Source organism: Lynx canadensis, chromosome F2, assembly GCF_007474595.2.
Source record: "Lynx canadensis isolate LIC74 chromosome F2, mLynCan4.pri.v2, whole genome shotgun sequence".
NCBI lineage: Eukaryota > Metazoa > Chordata > Mammalia > Carnivora > Felidae > Lynx > Lynx canadensis.
Genome location: NC_044320.2, coordinates 26,070,303 through 26,085,132, shown reverse-complemented (window position 1 = coordinate 26,085,132; position 14,830 = coordinate 26,070,303). Strand labels below are relative to the sequence as shown.

Genomic DNA, 14,830 nt, shown 5'->3' with positions numbered 1-14,830 from the left:
GATTTTAAGTACTTGGATAACTGCGTTTTAATATAATCAGCTTATTGTTTACACCTGTGTGCTTTATTATATTTTTACACCTAAAAAAGATAATTCTAGGATAGCATTCATCATTACACAAAAAAGAAACCCAATTCTAATTAGATTCCTCCCAAACCCATCTGATGACTTTCGTAATTTTTTGTTTTCTCTTTTCTTTAACGGTACTTGGCTCAGAGATTGTTGCTTTGGTCTATGAAGTTCTGGAAAATATTAGTTGCACTGGAGGACCCTTTTTGCTCTCTTGTATCTCTTCCTAACATGACAGATCAATTCTTCCCTGAAAGGTCCTAAAACTCAGATTTGGAACTAAGGGGGAAATATCCAGTCTTCAGTTCGGCTTAGGTTTGAAGATATTTAGAACCATTGCCTCAGTGTAGTCCAGATTTACTCACTAACACTCCCAAGTATTTCAGTCTAACTGGATCTGGCATTTGGGATTAGGAATAAAATTCCCTATTGCACAGCGAGCTCTGTATTATCTTCTTTTATGTGTATATCTTGGAGTGAATGGCTCACTGCTGAAGTGTAAGTGTAAAATGAAATTTTCCATGTTTAATAAAGGGGAGGAAAGCAGCAGCCTCCTTTAGGGCATCTCTTTTAAAACATAATAGGCCCCAACTTTTGATTTTATAGTGCAGGACTTCCGGCCTTCTGACTGAAGTAAACAATTCTTCAGAAATTAACTCAGGGTTCTTCCAAGGTATACTCACAAGGTATATAGAGACAAGGTACCTCAGTGTGTGTCTCAAGAAGATAAAAGAAGTGTTATTTGTTCTTTCTTTATAAATTTGTATGAGATTCTGTCTGGTCTTTCTAGTATCTTTCATAGACTGCCGGCAATGTTCATTATATTCCAAATATCCTTATTCACTAATAAATCTGATTTTTTTCTCTCTAGGTTTTGTAGGTTGAAATTTTTAGTAGGTTTTTTTTCTCCAATAGAAGAACATTTGTGACTATTTTTAGATCTGTTTTCTTATTACCTTAATACCATTCCTTAATACAGTTTGATTCTCAACATGACTATTAATAGTTACTGCTGTATACTTTATTTTCTTGATCTGCAAGGAGAGAATTTCTGGGCTAATAGATTTTCTGTATATGTAAGTTTTTTTTTTCTTTTTTGCTTTTCTGTAAAAACTGGTGACACATTAGGGAGGCAAGTTTGAAGTCTAACTCAAAGCCTGCATGGTAGTGGAGAATAGGGGCTTCTTTGCACAATGAGAAGCCACGAGACTACCCCTTTGGAGATATGGCATAGTGGCATAGATCCCAAAAGCAGAGAAAATAAAGATGGTTTAAAATATGAGCTCCAAGTCAGTGGTCACAAGTAAATATGCTCTGAATTATAGGCACTGATTTGCAATCAAACTGCTTCTTACACAGGGGACTCTACATAGTATGATCCAGAATTCATAGCAGCAGGGATTTGTTTATAACAATGTTAATGATTCTCTAGACTAGCATGCAGGAGGCCAACTGGAGTGATAATGTAAGTAAGGGAAATAGCAGGTGCTCAATAACATTAGCTTTCCTTCCCGTTTCATTTTAAGTAATACTCCCCTCCACCCTTTCCCATCATATAAAAACCAAGCATGCCTTGGTTTTGTCTCAATACTACTTTAAGTTTTTAAAATAGAAAATACTTTTGGGGTGCATGACTCAGGTGGTAGAATATGTGACACTTGATCTTGGGGTCATGAGTTCAAGTCCCTCACTGGGCCTAGAGTTCACTAAAAAAAAAAAAGGAAAGAAAGGAAAAGAAAAGAAATGCATTACACTTCTTTTTAGCATGGTTACGAAACATAATCTGTATATTATGTCTGTGAACAAAATTCCTATGTGTAGCTAATGAAAGGCAGATATTTGATGATACTCAGAAATAATTTATCACTAGGCCTTTGTTTTATGAATTTTGCATCTACATGCCTTAATTATATCACATATTTTAAATGGCATCAAATGCTAAATGGCTCAGTATATTAGACTAGATGATACCTATATGCATTTATAATGGAATGGGGCTCTAGACTTGTTTCAAACCTCAAAAAAAATTCTATAAACCTCAAGGACATTTGTGATAAGAAATTAGCCCAAGACAAGCCATGCCATTTAAGCAGGAGATCTGGAATAAGAGTTGAGTTTTCTACTTCATACACTAAAGCAATATGATTGAATTAAAAGTAGGTCATATGAGTTTATTAATGAGAGATAACTGTAAAATTGGAGAGCTGGAATTACAAAATGAACTTTATTTTTTAGTTTGTTTCTTTTGAAGCTTTCTCTTCAGTTGATAGGGTAAGAGGGCTCTTTTAAAAGCTTTTATCATTCCACATATAATTGGAAGTTGAACAAAGAATGGTGCCCTATGACTACTGGATGTCTAATCTTAACGTACTTGTGTGTATGTACTTTGAAAAGACTTACAGTTACCAATGATTGAGTTACTTAGTTCTCTTTTTCCCCCCAGAATCTAGGCCTTACATTAGCAGGAGAGAAACAAAGGTATTGAAAATAATGGTGCCGATATTCAAAAGAACTAACACTGACTATATCTATTAAGGTATTTATTTGCATTCTGTGTAAGGTTGTATTTCAAATGCAATGCAAAAATGCATTTCAGATGAACACTTTTATTAGTTATTGGTAGGAATTTACTTTTTATTAATTCTCATACTTAGCATGGAGGAAGATTTCAGAAATAAGTGGAGAGCCCCAAATTTCACCACTTATTTTTCATGCCACATATCCATTCATGAAACATTTAATCGACTGCAATTTGCCATAACTGCAGATATAAAAAAGATGAATGCAAGGTCATTTGTAGAATTAATCAGCCTACCTATAGGGCAGTGATTGAGCCTAGACTCCAAAACATGACTGCTGGGCAACTGTGACTTAAAGCAAGTGACTGAACCTCTCTTTGTGTCTTCGTTTCCTCATCTGTAAATGAGAATATTAGTAGTCCTCAATTCATGGAGTTGTGTTAGGCTGTAAATAATATATGTACAAAACTTCAAACCATTCTCAGTACAGATAAACTATGATCTCTATGAGTCCTCTCTCTAGGCTTGCCATGTCGAGCTGCTGGAAATTCTACCTACTTTCCTTCGTTTACTCTTGCCTGTATATATTTCTAAATGCTCAACCCTGGGTGTGAAATGCACCATCTCCTCATGCCTGTACCTCACCTGGTTTCTTCTTACTTATATTTTTAAGATTCACTTTATGTGTCATTTTTATAAGGAAGACTTTCTTTTAAAAAAATTAACATTTATTCATTTTTTGAGAGACAGAGCGTGAGTGGGGGAGGGCAGAAAAAGAGGGAGACGCAGAATCCGAAGCAGACTCCAGGCTCTGAGCAATCAGTAACAGAGCCTGACGCGGGGCTCAAACCCACCCATGAACCGCGAGATCATGACCTGAGCTGAAGTCCGAAGCTTAACCAACTGAGCAACCAGGCACCTCAAGGAAGACTTTCCTGATCTCTCTTTGTAATTGGTTCAGAGGCACCTCCATGCTGTGCATGCAGCACTGATTTTATTTCCAGCAATGGACCGTATCTGTCTGTATATCATTTGATTATAAACTCTCTAAGAGCAAGAACCATATTGAATTCATAGTTAGCGCAGGACCAGGCATACAATTCATACTTTTGAATGTTTGAAAAAGAGGAATGCATGATACCATCTTTTCTTTAGAATAAGTGGAAAGCTACTGATTCTTTAACAGTACAAATATGTTTATTCTTAGGGTCTTATTATTGTAATTAACTGTCAAATGCATGTTCAACTGTATGCTACAGCAATGGAATAGATCAAGAATACTGCATTGGTCCAATCATGAAATAAATAAGCCATGGGTATGTAATGTGCAGCATGATGATATCATTAATAGTACTATCTTGCATATCTGAAAGTTGCTAAGAGAGTACATCTTGAAATTATTTATCATAAGAAAAAACTGTAACTGTATGGTGATGGATGTCAACTATACTTATTGTTGCGATCATTTCGCAATATATATAAATATCAAATCATTTTGTTGTATATCTAAAGCAAATTTAATGTTATATGTCAATTTTATCTCAGTTAAAAAAAAACAATATTGTATTACTGCTGTGCCTAGTACTTCTAAATTTAATGATCTACCTTTCAAAGTTCTAAGGCCCTAAAATAACTGGGACTTTGCACACACCAGAAATATTTCAACTTTAGATATACTTGATTCCATCCTGGAAGCTTTAGGGAGCAAGGAGAGGGTAAATTGGAATGTTTTTTCTACTAAGAAAACAAGTGGTCAGAAGCCTAAAGGAAGTCTGAGAGCTTCAGCCAGAAAGCTGGGAAAAAAAGTATTCAGACAAAAAGGACAAGTAAGTGCAAAAGCCCTGAGGTGGAAGTGTGAGCAGTGCTTTCAAGAAACATCAAGGAGGCCCTTGTGGCCCAAAGAGTGTAGTAGGGAGCAAGAATAGTAAAGAGGTCAGAGTATATATAGGTAGATTAAGTAGAACCTCATATTGTAAGATCTTTGGAATTTACTCAGATTTAGAAAGTCACTGGTGGATTTTGATATAATCTGACATATGTTTGAAAGATTACTTTGTTGTGTTCATAAGAGATTGTATCAGGAAACAAGGGAAAGAGAGAAACTAGCCAGGGGGGGAGGCTAAGAGCTAAGAGATAGCCTGTAGTTGCCCTAGATTAGGGTAGAGGTGTGTTTATATAAACAACTGCAATGCCATTAGGTGAAATAAATCAAGTAGTGAATAATTAAGGGAAAAAGATGGAATCTGTCACTATTTGTGTTTCATTTCCTTTAGCTAATATTGAGTCATTTTATGGATAAGAGCAATAAGATTTCCACTTTAATCCAGTGTGTCTATAGTTTTCTAAAGTAACTCACTTTAGTTTTCTAAAGTAACTCAGAGTTTCAACATACTTTTCAAAGTATGAAAAATAAGAAGGTAAGAAATTATTTTCCAAACACTTTTTTTTTTGATCACAAAGTGAATTGCAGGTACGGATATTCTGTTTTGCTATCATTTAATACCTGTGACATTTTCATGAGATAAACTGCAGGGTTTCTCATCACTGAGCAGGACTTACCACAGGATGCTATCATTTTGGATCTACTTCTGACAAATACAATCTCCCAGGGTCCAACATAAGCTCTTGAAAATATTTCCTTCAGATTTAAAATGTACACAATCTTAAACCATGATAAAAAAAAATCCTATCCTCTAAAATAGACAAACTGTAAATTCTTACGGTTCAGTTCAGGATAAACATATTTACTAAGAGGCTGCATGTATAAATTAATATGTTTCATGCTAAACATGTAGCCTGAGACTTTGGGAGCTTATGGTCTTTCAGAGTGAAACATTATAAGAAAAAGCAAAATATTGCATTTAAATATTGCATTAAAGGTCATGCTGGTGTTTACTTTTATGTAAAAAATGAAAAACTTTAGTTATTTTGGCACTTAGGGATCATGGTCTAATAGCCAACATCTTATATACTCAAAAGTGAAGCCTATCGGTCAAAATTTCCTGCCCATGTTCTCAGAGATATTAGTCAACATTTTACCGAGGGGTGGGTAATATACAGCATGAAAAGCAGCAGAGCCTGGCAATCTAATTCTTAAACATTAATGATATTAACAATAGAGGCATAAAAAAATTAATGCACGACAAAGGCAATTACTAGAATAAACAAACATAACATATTTCTGGAATATTGAAGAGAGGGGCTGTGGATTTGACATAACTCTTTATCTTTTATATCTGGAAATCAATGGAAATTGTCTAGAGTTGGCAAATCAAGAAACAGAGCTTCATATGTTATGCAGAGTCATGGAGAGGACCATCAGAGCAATTAGAACTGGAAATTATTAGAAGGCTCAGCTGAGTAATAGCAGAATAGAGGTTGGGGGGGTGAGGCAGATGACCAGTGCTTTAAATAACTTTAAATTGGGACGCCTGGTTGGCTCAGTCATTTAAGTATCTGACTCTTGATTTTGGCTCAGGTCATGATCTCATGGTTCATGAGTTCAAGCTCCGCATCGGGCTCTACACTGAGAGTGGAGAGTTTGCTTGGGGTTCCCTCTCTCCCCCCTTACCCCTGCCCTCCCCCTCTCAAAATAGATAAACTTAAAAAAATAAATTACTTTAAATTTTTTTTTTTTTTTTTTTTTTCAACGTTTATTTATTTTTGGGACAGAGAGAGACAGAGCATGAACGGGGGAGGGGCAGAGAGAGAGGGAGACACAGAATCGGAAACAGGCTCCAGGCTCCAAGCCATCAGCCCAGAGCCCGACGCGGGGCTCGAACTCACGGACCGCGAGATCGTGACCTGGCTGAAGTCGGACACTTAACCGACTGCGCCACCCAGGCGCCCCAAATAAATTACTTTAAATGCTAAGCTATTTTAAATTATTTTCTCAGTTATCCCATGTATATTTACTTTGATAAAAAATACAAAATATATCTTAATTAAAAAATTTATCCTTATGAACAAAAAAACTTCTGGCTCTTTTGCAGATGCTTTACCCACTAATTTTGAATTTCAAAGTATTAAATTATTAAATCTGAAAGTCAGCCAGTTCTGTGTATTTTGGATTTCTGTATAATTACTGTGAGGGAAAACAAACAGATATGTGCGAACCTGATCAAGAAACTAAAATATACTAAGCTCTCCTTACTGTGATATAGTAATTACTTCAGAACCAATGTTATATTTATTTATTTATTTATTTATTTATTTTTTATTTATTTTATATTTTATTTTATTTTATTAGGTAACCTCTAAGCCCAGCGTGGGGCTTGAACTCATGACCCCAAGATTAAGAGTCACATGCTCTACTGACTGAGCTAGCAGGAACCCCAGAACCAAATGTTCCAAATGAGTTATTTAATATAATTCTCCCAACAATCTTACAAACTATACAATATTATCTCATGCTTAGACACATAAATTATACAAGGTCACATAGCTGATTTTAGGTCTTCTCTTGGTTTTAAAACATTGTTTAGAGTTAATTACATCTAATTCTAAAACATGGGCTTCCCCCCATACTAGAAATCATCAGACGTGGTCATATTTTAACATGAATATATCTTCAATTTTGGGTAATAGTATAAGGCATGCATGCAATAACTTTGATTTCCATAGTATCTTGGCATTGTAGGCAAAAGTCTAGTCATATCCAACTAAACTGATAGTGAAGATTATTCTCTTTTAAGAAATTTAAAAATACTAAACATTTGTGCTGTTTTTAGGAGTGGGTAAATGTGTATCCATATATTAACATTAATAAATTAGATTTAATTAATGTTAAAACGATAGAAATATACCAGTTCCACTAAAACATAACATACAACGCAAAGTGCAATGTATGTTTTCTAGTGCTGTGTTTCTTTCAGAACATTTTGAATATCACACGTATTAATACGCCAATGTTTGCTGGGAAATTCACTGGGCCCTCTGTATGTGCTATGGTTAATTGAATCTTCACATAATCTATTGAGTTAATAACTATCATCCAGTTTTAGAGATTTAAAAATCAAGGCTTAGCTCATCTGAGGTCATAGATATAGTAAGAGGATTTGAACACAGGTCTACCCTTGCCTTTGTTTTGTTTGTAGATATTGACTATTAAACCAACATGAAATACACTTGATTGGGCTGTAATTGATCCCATGAAATATTTTTGGTTCAGAAGGACCATTTGTATACATTATGGTATAGTCCATGCTCAATTAACATTTTTATGACCTATCAATATAGAAATCTATGGCAAGCAATAGGATTATTCTAGGCAGGCATAGTCTTAGTGAATGCATATTCTGCTGCACCTGTCTTTTTCACCTAAGCCATTGAAAACCATGTATTTAATAATTTATCCCAGTGATTAAGACTTATCTTTTTGATCTATAGTTTTTAAAAAATGTATATTTATTTATTTTGAGAGAAAGAGAGTAGGGGGAGGGGAAGAGAAGGAGGGAGAGAGAGAATCTTAGGCAGGCTCTGTGCTATCAGTGTAGAGCCTGATGTGGGCTTGATCTCATGAAGCCCAAGATGATGACCTGAGCCAAAATCAAGGACCTGAAGCTTAACCTACTGAGCCACCCAGGAGCCCCTGATCTATAGTTTTCTTTATTCTTTGGTTTTCTCTGTCAGGATTTTGGTTATTTCTTGTTTGGCTTCAGGAAATTTTCCATGTTTTTTTGTTGTTGTTGCTTGTTTGTTTGTTAGTTTTTTAATGAATTTTCTGTCTATCCACAAATTCCTCTTTTGTATGGCTCTTAAGACAAAACAACCACACTTTCTCTTAAACTTCTTATAAACTTTCGTGCCATTAATTATTTTTTTTCTCTTTGGCAGAATGAAATTCAAAGTAATTATTTCTCCTTTTATTCCTTGTCTTCTGATAGATGAAACCATCGATTCAAGCCAAGTTTTAATTGGCTGTTCTGTTACTAACAGAATGACCATTTAGTAGGTAAGTACCTTTTCTTTAGTTCTTACACAACATTCTGAAGTAAAGAATTTCAAATACTCTCATTTTACAGATGAGAGACTCTAGAGAGGTTAAATGACTTGTTTAAGTCAGAAATAATACACACATAATTCGAGTACATGAATATATTATATAATTAAGAAAAATTACTATGTGTACCAGACATCAAAAATCTATTCTTTTAATCATCAGATCAAAATTGTTTTTTCTCACTGCAACTCATAGTAAGAAATATACATTACCTCATTGCAAATATACTCATACATCTACATGCACACACACACCCTCCACATACAGATTTATTGTATTTTATTTATTTATTTATAGATAGCTGAAAAGAGTTCCACAAAAAATATTTATCCTTACTATGGTCGTTGGATTATAACATTTTTCTCTTCTTTTTATGTATTTATCTTTTATTTTATTTTATTCAATGTTATATCAGTTATAAGAATGCTGGTCACGACCCAGTGAATTGATTTTATGACTCACTGGTGGTGACCTATAGTTTAGAAAATCTGCTCTAGATGATATCATCTCCATGTCAGTTTTGTACAATGCATTGGGATCATTCAACTGATGAGGGAGTCTGTGGTAACTTTCCAAAGTGATATCATAGTTTTTCTCTCCTTACTGAACTGGTTTTTTTTTTCCCCCACAGTATCTCTGTCCTCATAGACTTGTATACAAGTATATGATTTTTCAACATGCAGTATTATTTTATTTCGCTATAAAATCCATCTCCAAAAGCTTGAAATAAAAATTTCCATGGTCTGCAAATGAACTGTGCATCGCTTTATTTTAGAATGTCCTGTTTTTCATTAAAATAATGTTTCAACCACTGTGTTGGACTTTTCTAACACTCAGATGTGCATTTTAGAAAGAACACGGGGTACTGGTTCCATAAAGTGACAAATTGGTCCTTGTTGTGAAAAATCCTCCTGGTATTTATCCAGAAATATATATTCATGAACCATCATCATCACAACTCCTTCATTATTCATTGGGGACTCCCACAATCTTCCCTCCTGTGTCCACTGAATCATCTTTTCAAAATTCTGAATAGGCTGTTCATTTACTGTGGCTAAATGCTTAGCAAATTCCACACCCTAAGTGAAGGTGCCATCTCTGTTTCTGGTGCCTCTTCAGTAACTTCCTTAATCTCAAGAACATTAAGTGTCTTCCCCTTGAATATATTTTTCCTAATGTATTTTTCCTAACTTTTTCTAAGATCAGCAGTCTTCTCCTGGCTATGATCACTGTCAGTTCCTGTATCAAGTTGAATCTGATGCACTGGTCTGGTACTAACTCTAGCGGTGGCAGTTACATATCTGATATGATGTTACTGAAACTAATTTTAGGTCTTCCTCCATTTTACTGTGTCCTTGAGCCTTCCCCCTGTCGTGAGACCCGCCTCAGCAGCTCCAACATGGTTTTCACTTCTAGGCAACTTTAATTTTTAGGAAAAATGTGTAGTTTGGATAAAGATTTATTACCAGTTCTTGATCATATTTAAGTCACTGCATTTATCTATGTTGTTGAAATGTCAGTTTCAGTGTATTCGTTCTTCCTTTACTCAGCCAGTATCTTCTGAGCACCTAATTTTCTCAGGCGCTCCTCTAAGTCCTGAACACAGAATAGAAAAAGGCCATATCCTTGTGCCAGGGAGCTTGCCTACAATAACGTGTGCATTGCTTTAGAGACACCTGGGAATATAAGTACTTTCCCAAAACCATTTCTTTAATGAATCCAATTTAAAAATCCTTGATAAAATCTCTGCCTGGCCTATATCACACTTGTAGATTGAATGTTAAATGGTCAATTTTTAAAATATAAAAATGGGTTTAAATATTTCCTGATTCTGTCCAAAAATAAAAGCTCAGACAAAAAATATATATATATATATTTCTTACCATGACAACTTGGTAAGGCTCTATTCCATCCAGGTCTTCCATCATCTCCCATGATACAGGTGAGTGTCGAATAACCTTGAAGAACATAACCAGCATCACAATAATAGGTGACTGTTGACCCTAATTTATAATCCATTCCAAGTCTGGTGCCATTCATTATATTGCCTGGATCAAAGCAGGACTCTCGAAGTTTTGCTGTAAAACAGTGTTGATATAAAATGAATTGTTGAAAACATTATTTTCCACGAAAGTTTTACTATTACTTCATTTCTACTTCTAAGCAGACGGGAAAGCACCAGCACTCTGTCCGCTTCTGTTTGTGGGCTCAAAGTACAAAGTAGCCCATAATCATATGTGACACTTTGCTAATTCATATTGATAAGTAAGAGCATAAAATTCTTCGCTGGACTTTTCATTAAAATTAGTATCTAATATGCAGTCAAACATTGGGTGTTAGAGTTTATTACAAATTGTATGCAATAATATTTATAAATGCATACATATTTTCAATGAATTATTTTGGAAAAGAAGCAGGATTTATTTCTTTATTTATTACTGCTTTATTTAAAAGTTCTTCCTCCATATAAAGGACACCCATTCCCTGTGACTGAACCTAGAAATCATACTACCACCGGTGTTGAGCTCAGCTCATTTCACCACTGGTAGGAAGGTGAAATCATTTATTGTAACCTACCTCCTCTAGTCACCTCCCATGTCTACCAGAGGTCCGTCTATCCATCATTAAAAAGCAGCAAAATCTTTATGACATCCGAGCCATGATATTTTTGGACAGAGAGTCTATGTTAAAGCCAAGTGCTTTTAAAGCTAACACAAATTTAAAATTAAGTCCATTCACAACAAAGGAACAAAGGAACTAAAAGTTCTCTGTGCACCCCGATAGTGAACTAAAGAGGATGACAGAACATTTTGAAAACATGTAGAGAAACACAAAGATCAGTTCATCCATTTTGGGGAATAAGCTCTAATACAAATTGTTGTTAACAGATCTGAGCAATGCCCTAATATTTCCATATTAATATTATTATAGGTTACTTAAGAAATAATACAAAAATGTAAGGGCCATCACAATTTCAGGATAACAAATATAATTTTCTACATTAGAATTTATTTTATGTTAATGGGAAATCAGGAGGTGGGTGTATCTCTGCATATGACTCATGGAATCATTGGAATTTAAGTCAACAATGTCTTCGTGTTCGGCTATCACAGAAATTATTTTATTATCATATATCCAAATCTTCTTACCTGCAGCAGTAGGAATATATTTCTTCCACTCATAAAACTTTATAAAGTTCAAAGTACTTCAACATTCATAGAAAATGAGGAGAAATTTGTGTTTTTAAAGAACACTAGCAAGATTTCTCCCAATTCAGCTAAAGAGGCAATGGCAGAATCAACCGTTTAAATGATTTTAATAGAATATCAGAGGAACGAAGTTCTGTTTTTTCTTTCCTTCTTTCCAACAGGTAATTAAGAGCCCGCACTACCTAGTGAACTTTGGAATATAGCAGTGCACATTCAGAATATATTTTGGCCCTCATGGCATTTACAGCTTATTAGTTCTATTAAATGAATACTTGTAACTCTCAAGAGTATGACATATGTGGATGCATTCAGGGACCTTCCTGGAGAACTGACATCTAAGCTGAACATGGAGAGAGAACGAGCTGGCTAGGTGAAGGACAAGGCAGGTGAAGGAAACAAGTGTGTAAGTTGGGGAAACCTGATTCCTGAGTTTCAGTCCAAATCTAAATAACTTAATCATCTCCCAAGTGCACACACGTGTGCACACACACACACACAAAATTTGCACCCCATAAATTATACTCAGAGTTCACAATAAAAATTACTTCTCAATCCAAGAACTTATATTTCTTACTAGGTAAAATATTCCCACAATACCGTTTTCCAGAATCAACAAGCAGTGTGAATACTACTTTCCCTTGAGGGAAAAGAAAGAATTGAAATTGCCGTTTAAAAGGATTCATCTCTTTGGCAACCCTAACCACCTAATATTCCTCTTTTAAAAAGTTTGCTTTTTTCTTCTCTAAAGTTTTCCCAATAGTTTCAGTGACATACCAGTGAATCTGTACGGCAAATGTCCTACCTTTTGAGGAAAGGGAAATATGCCAAAAAGTTAAATATATTGCCTCTGCAACAATTTTATATTGCTAGCCTCATTTTGAGAGGATTCATTTACCTCATTACTATGTTTACCTGCTACTTTAAATCCTTGGTGACTAGCTGTCTATGGATAATACTGCCCTTGTTTATTTCCATGCCTGCCATAGCAATTATCTGCAAATTTTGAAAACGTCTGGAGAATCCTTATGCAAAGGTCTAGGAGGTAGATGGGAAGGTAATTTGAGTTTTTGAAAAAAAAAATTGTGAGGCAGACAAGTTGATAGTATTATTTTTATGAATAATTAATTTTATTTACCTTCATAGTAGTTTGCCTACTGAATAGATCCTAGGCTGAAGTCTCCCTTGCCTTATATTCTCCAAAAAAAGTACCTAAGAAGTCTGCTACAAGATAGAAGTAAACATAAGACATAAAGCTTATACCTTACCTATGGCTTTTTAAAAAAATTTTTACAAAACATTTCTTTACAGAATTTTTCCACCAGCAATGAAAATATCCTAAATACTACAGCACCTGGATGGTTCAGTCAGTTAGGTTTACGACTTCGACTCAGGTCATGATCTCGCGGTTCATGGGTTCGAGCCCTCCATCAGGCTCTGAGCTGTCAGCACAGAGCCTGGAGCCTGTTTCAGATTCTGTGTCTCCTCTCTCTCTACCCCTCCCCCACTCACACTCTGTCTCTCTCTCAACAGTGAATAAACATTAAAAATAAAATAAAATATGGGAATGCAAGCTGGTGCAGCCACTCTGGAAACCAGTATGGAGATTCCTCAAAAAATTAAAAATAAAACTATCCTGTTACCCAGCAATTGCACTACTAGGTATTTATCCAAGGGATACAGGTGTGTTTTTCGAAGGGACACATGCACCCCAATGTTTATGGCAACACTATCGACAATAGCCAAAGTATGGAAAGAGCCCAAATGTCCATCGATGGATGAATGGATAAAGAAGATGTGGTATATATACACAATGAAGTATTACTCGGCAATCAAAAAGAATGAAATCTTGCCATTTGCAACTACATGGATGGAACTGGAGGGTATTAATGCCAAGTGAAATTAGTCAGAGAAAGACAAATATCATATGACTTCACTCATATGAGGACTTTAAGAGACAAAACAGATGAGCATAAAGGAAGGGAACCAAAAATAATATAAAAACAGGGAGGGGGACAAAACAGAAGAGACTCATAAATATGAGAACAAACAGAGGGTTACTGGAGAGGGTGTGGGACGGACGATGGGCTAAATGGGTAAGGGGCATTAAGGAATCTACTCCTGAAATCATTGTTGCACTATATGCTAATTTGGATGTAAATTGAAAAAAAATTAAATTAAAACAAATAAACTAAAAAATTTAAAATAAAATATCCTAAGTGCTTAATGAAAAAAATAATTTGACATTAGGAACCAAAACTGTGGTTTAAAGAAAATTCAGTTGGAAAAAATAAAGCTTTACTATGTTTCTGTTTCCATTTTATTCCTGAAAACCTATGGATGTTGAGATCACATTACATATACTAAGTGTAATATCTACAACACTATGAAGTTTATCATACTTTGAACCATACATAGGTATGTGTTGAGTTCATACTTAGTGACTGATTTGTAAATAAATATTTTCTTTTCTGGGAGAAAAAGAAACATACATATTTTTGTTGTTAAAGGCATTTTTACTTCAAAATTTGTTTCCACATATAGCTATATGCTCGCTAAGGGACCAGTATTCTGAATAATGTCATCTTGTGGATAATCAAAAGTGGTTATATGTTATTTTTGGTCTTGAAGGGTAACCAGACTGTATAATATCCAACTGCCTGTTATTTCCAGGATGGTAGACATGTGTGGATGGACATTATCTGCTGGCATGATTTCAGAAACTGAGAACTAAGCTCCCTTCACGATGTATATGCATTATAATTGCCTCATCTGATCATACTCAGTCCCCAGAGGCCTCCCTATTGTAGGCACGAGCATTCACATAAGGCCAGCTACAGGCGCTTTTAGAGAATAAGGATGAGCCATACACGTATCTCTTTTATTTTGGGAAGTATTACACAATTGACCCCAGACTACTTCAGGGTAATAGCTGAAATGTAATAAGTTGCTCTATGGAAAAAAAAATGGTATGTTAATTTAGAAAATAATTTATGATACTTTTCAGGTTCTTAGAGCAGATGGCTAACTTATAC

The 14,830-nt window shown here is 35.1% G+C and overlaps 1 protein-coding gene and 1 pseudogene across 1 annotated transcript in view; both read right to left on the bottom strand.

The window, feature by feature from the left end:
* Nucleotides 1-14,830, bottom strand: part of CSMD3 (CUB and Sushi multiple domains 3) — a 1,276,067-nt gene that overhangs the window by 258,410 nt on the left and 1,002,827 nt on the right. Inside the window, 1 exon segment of the mRNA XM_030304305.1 lies at nt 10,473-10,667. Coding sequence (XP_030160165.1) covers nt 10,473-10,667 — 195 coding nt within the window.
* On the bottom strand, nt 9,275-9,990 carry LOC115506144 (annotated as a pseudogene).